Raw genomic sequence first — 5117 nt, 5'->3', positions numbered from 1 at the left:
AGCGTAAAATACGTAATGCTATGAAGATAAGACAAAGAAAGATAAAAATCAGGCACAGAGTAAGTGTAGAATGTGTGTTGCCAAACTAGCTAACAGTCATCATCTGTCACGCTTGACCAGCAGCCAGCGTTCCGTGGTTTCTGGTTGGGTCTTGCATTTTGATTATTCTAGTTTCGTCACCAGTTCTACAAAACAAGAAAGCAAATGATCAGGAAAGGAACCGAGTAGAAGGATATCAGTCAGATAAAGTCATAGAGCAGATGGCTTACTGCGCAGAACTCAAGCCATTGGGTGTGATGAAGACATATTGAACGTCGTTAGCTTCCTTTGCAGAATCAATCTGTCCCGATCGCAATCCAATGTTTAGAAGACTTCAGTTGCGTTTTGGTGATTGTTACAAAAATGACAGGATAGCACTGACCATCATTCGAATGGCAATTCGTCGATTGACCTCATCCATGAACACATCAAACTCGTCAAGACATCGTATCGGGCAGTTAATGGCGTCCCACAATGTCAAGAGTAGCGAAATCGTCGAGAACGATTTCTCGCCCCCAGATAATGCTTTGGGATCTTTCAGTTTACCCTGTTGGAATTGAGATCAGTTGATCTGAGTCCGATGCTAACAGGCAAAACTAGAGAACACACCTGGGTAGATTCTTGCTCACTCGTGTTGACCTTTTTAATGGATGAAGAGAAAGAAATAAGATCATGAAATTCAAGCCTCCCACGGTGGGCCGTCGGATAGCGGTAGCAGCAGTACACACCTGGATATCTAGTCTTTGAGTGTTGTGGTTGAAATTCAACTTGCCGGTATAGCCACGCTTGCTGAGGTGAGTGACAAACTTCATTTTGGCCCGAACCGCGATGTGTGTACGAAACTGAATCCAACGCTCCTTTCGTAACGACAGTGCCATTTTCAAAACCTGAAGCGCGCGTACAGGTCGTGAATTTGTGATGGTTACACGTGATTGTGTCATTTTTGTTAATAACATTATTCGGGGGATGAGCTCTAAAAATCCGAATGACGAAGACCGACCTTAAGGGATTTGCTTTGTTCCTTGATTTCCTTATCTGCTTTCGCGTAGTTTGACTTCGCTTCGAGATATTCAATTTCGATTTCTTCAACTGACTTACGATGTCTAGAAAACAAACTCTCATCAACATTACGAACGACTAGACAATCTGCCCCTCCTCCCCTTCGGCCGAGCTTACCGACCCATGGTTTCATTAACAATCTTCTTGAAGGCGTTCAAATCAGCAATAACTTCTTCACGCGCGCGAGTGGCTTGTACAATTTCATCACAACCAGTGATCTCTTTGGCTTGGGTAATAGTTTGCTATAAACAAGTGCAAAGGGTGTCAATGGCATAATAACACCCGATGGTTTTGAAGCAAGCAAAAATGACCGACAATGAGCCTGGCTTCCGCCTCTTGGCATTGCTGCTTTGCCGTTGATATCTTGACAGCTTGTCTAGCCAGAGAGTCACGGAAATGCCTCACGGCTTCCACCGCAGCAACCCTCTCCGTCATTTTTGTAGTTAGTTCGATCTGGAATACCGGAAAGCAAATGTTAGATAACAAAACCCCGAATTCGATAGGCGTGACCGCACATTAAGAGCCTTTTCTTCTTGCTGTCGGTTGTTTATTTTATGCTGCAAGGCCTCTTGCTCGACTCTAACAGGTCCCATTTCGGCGTGCAATTCATCTTTTTGACGTTCGAGCTCTTGAGTTTGATCGTATATCTTCATTCTTTCAGACTCAAGTTCCTGGGACACATGAAAAGTCCATTGGATCAAGCATATCAGAGACTGAGCACAGACAAAGATGGAATTCCATGGCACTAACTCTTTTCATATCTTCAAAAGCCGAGACGTTGGATGAAGCGCTCTGATCCAAATCATCTTGTATAGAGGCCTTCTTATCCTGGGCCTTGCGATATGTTTCCTTGATTTTTCGCTCTTCGTTCTATGGTGTGTAAGAAGCTCGGTTAAGCATGCATGATATAACTTACTTTTCCCGCTGCACCCTCTCCCCACCAAAAAAAAAGAATAATTCTGCATGATCTTGCAAGCCTGCTTACCTTCAGCTTTTGGAGTTGTTCACTCGCTCGACGAGCTTCTCCACGAGTAGAAGTAGCACGCTGTTTCATCTCTTCTATTTGCGAACCGAGTTGAGTAATCTTCTCATTGAGTTCGCTGTTGCACAATTGCATGCTCAATGTCGTGTTATCAGTTGAGAATACTACAAATACGGCCGACTTACGCAATAAATGAGCCATCATCATTTGATAGCCGAGGTGGACCTCCGTACAGGTGTAACGCTTTGACACCCCTTCCTCCCTGAACCCCGCCCACCTTGTAGCCATCACGAGTGAAACAGGAGTCGATGTTACGACGATAACGCGGCTCCTTGGACATGATGGGATCTCCTTCTCGTCGATGTTCAACTAAAATAGACTTTTCAATCCGCAGATCGTTGATTAACGCCCGCTTGACAAACTCGTTTTCAAACTTTAGGGCTCGGAGAACTGTGAGATATTCCGGTGCGGGTTCGCCCTCCGCATATTCGAACAAGTCCCGACGCGATCGAATAATCGAAAAGTTACTTGAAACCCCATCCAAATCAATATATGAGAGACTAGCTCGCAACACAAATTGATTGACAAGATAAGACTTACCAACGACATCTCGCCATCAAGCCACGCAAGAGCCTTTCATCTCTCTCATTCACCACCATGTAAGATGAGAGAGAACCGCCGAGAACAGTTTCTAAGACATTTTGCCAGCTTTTATCCTTCACTTGAATGTAATAACCCAATGGGCCAATGGGTTTCTCCGTCCAACCGCTGGTCGTTTCGATTGCATGCTTAAGCTTGTCCCCGTTTGGACCAAAGAGGAGGACTCGGTCCGCTCGGGTGGACCCATACGTTTGGATGGTACGCTGATGTTTCTCCATCGTGTCGATTAAAGGCCGCAGCTGATTCTCGTATTCCTTCGCCTGGTTGGTAGAAGATTGTAACGTTTCGTTTGCTTGCGAGATGACATACTGCATTCGGAGAAGGTCGTTTTCCATTTGCGTCATTTCGGAGGTCAGCTGCCCTATTCGTTCGATGGCTTGCTGTCTTGATGAGTCGGTATTTTTCAGAGACTTAGCGTTTTCATCGTCAATGAGCTTGGTTTGCTGGGATATGTCACTATCCGTTTTTTCAAGTGCCGCATAAGCCTCTCGAATCTCACCCTGTGAAAACAGAAGCAACATGTAATTTGAGCGAAGATGTTTACTGAGCAGTTCAGGAATCCAGAGTACTCGCATTCATAGTCCTGATTTTCTCAGCTAATTTGCGATGCCTTTGCATAAGTCCCACGCGCTCAGCCTCCAATTGTTCATCATTCAGGGCCGCCTTTTGAGTTTCAATAGCCTTAATCTCGTCTTCCAACTCGACCAGCTTGGTCTATGCACAATCATCAAATGTCAACATGACCTGGCATCTGCATCGGGAGCGCTCTAGATAAGTTGAGAACTCACTTCCGTCTCTTGGACCTTGGCCTCGTACTTGGGCAACATGCGCTCCTCCTTCTCTAATATCTGGGCAGTCGAATCACGTTGCTGCAAGAAAAGCAAGATTAGAAAGCTAGGCAATTGATCATAATACATGGCTATTGACGTACGGCTTCGGCTTCGGCAACATAAATCCAAGTGAGTTCCCTTTGTGCTTCAGCGATCTTGTCTTGCGCCTGAGTCGCCTCTTGCACTTCCTTCAAAATTTTCTGGGCCGATTTGGCGCGCTCAAAAAGCTCAGGCAGATCCACTCGTTTCTTGTCGAGGAGGGTTTTCGACATGACAAGGTTGGAATTGATCTCTTCGTACTCATCCGTCAGCTGTTGAAGTTGAGTTCCTCTGATAAAAAACTGGAGGTCACAAAAAGAAAGGTATTAGAAACCAGTGGCCTGAGGAGATGTAGAGTTTCACGCGTACCTCATACTTCTGTTTACTACTACTTGCGTTTAGAAACTTTTTGGCCGCGTCCTGGTTGAGCACATTCAGTGGGTTGTCTGCCTGAATCATAAAATGATCCAAGATAGTCTGCAAAGCGTCTCTTTTGTTGCTGACGGTTCGATGATCGCGGCCACTTTTGATTTTGAAGCCCGACGCACCATCCTTTGAGATACTTCGCTCGATTATGATCTCGTCTCCGTAGACATCTGGTTGAAAAGCCTCTTCGCCACGATTGGTGAGATGTAGAGTTACTTCAGCCTTGTTTTGACCTTCGCGAATGAAGGATTTTAAGGAGCTACCGCGGTTCTAGGATGAAGTTTTTTTTCTTGGTTCAAAACAGACTTCCATAGAGTTTTCAAAGACAGCACGACGGCTCACGGTTGAAGTAGCTTTAGCCCCAAGAACAAGCGTGATCGCGGTCAAGACAGCACTCTTGCCACTTCCATTGTGACCGATAACAAAGTTGATCTGTGGGCCGAGCTCAACGACCTGGTATCGATGACACATGAATTGGACGAGGATGACCTTGGAGATCGATCCAGCTTCTCTGACTGAGCCGGTCGTCGGTGCTTGATTAGCTTGCTCATGGGCAGTCCTTTGGATGTATGCGTCCTCCTCCGGGTCCTCCTCATACTCGGATCCCGAGCCATCCTCAACAATCGTCACTGATGATTGTCGATGAACTTCATCATCCATTCGCAGACGTTTCTGGATATTCAAAATAATATGACGGATAAGTAAATAGCATGTAATCCATAGATACTTTTATTGTAGCAGCTGTTTGCGGTAGTACTGACCTTGACCGGTGAATGGTCGTGAGCCGGTGGAGAATGTTTGCTGCCCATCGTGTTGACAATGGGAAGCTTGATATAGCTAACAATGGGTGGGTTGGTCTGATGTCGTTGATGGTTCGGTGATATGTAGCAGTGATAATCATGAAGATCGCTTCATGAAGCTGCCACGGCCACCAACTCGGGCGCGCAAGTCGCCCGTGAAAAACTTCGGATTACGCGGCGCGCAGAAAGCTCGGGCTCTCCGCACAAAGGTCACACCCCCGGCAAGGGCAGAGCCCGCGAGCTTAGGGCCTGTACCATAGCTTTCCGTGGATTCACACCTCG

At 46.1% G+C, this 5117-nt stretch overlaps 1 protein-coding gene across 1 annotated transcript; it reads right to left on the bottom strand.

Annotated features, from left to right (window-relative positions):
* Positions 1–265: 265 nt before the first annotated feature.
* PtA15_3A917 (uncharacterized protein) lies at positions 266–4844 on the bottom strand (the record flags this gene model as incomplete). Its single annotated transcript, XM_053167933.1, has 18 exons — positions 266–340; positions 422–586; positions 649–678; positions 768–926; positions 1040–1142; positions 1216–1340; positions 1414–1551; positions 1614–1769; positions 1849–1968; positions 2084–2198; positions 2266–2607; positions 2681–3240; positions 3314–3454; positions 3529–3609; positions 3672–3911; positions 3979–4305; positions 4378–4707; positions 4797–4844. 18 exons carry the CDS (start codon positions 4842–4844, stop codon positions 266–268), a joined length of 3255 nt encoding a protein of 1084 aa, XP_053019101.1.
* Between the last annotated feature and the right edge of the window lie 273 nt (positions 4845–5117).

The sequence above is a fragment of the Puccinia triticina genome, chromosome 3A (assembly GCF_026914185.1).
Source record: "Puccinia triticina chromosome 3A, complete sequence".
NCBI lineage: Eukaryota > Fungi > Basidiomycota > Pucciniomycetes > Pucciniales > Pucciniaceae > Puccinia > Puccinia triticina.
The sequence above is the reverse complement of the archived record's forward strand: the minus strand, read 5'-3'. Positions and strand labels throughout refer to the sequence as shown.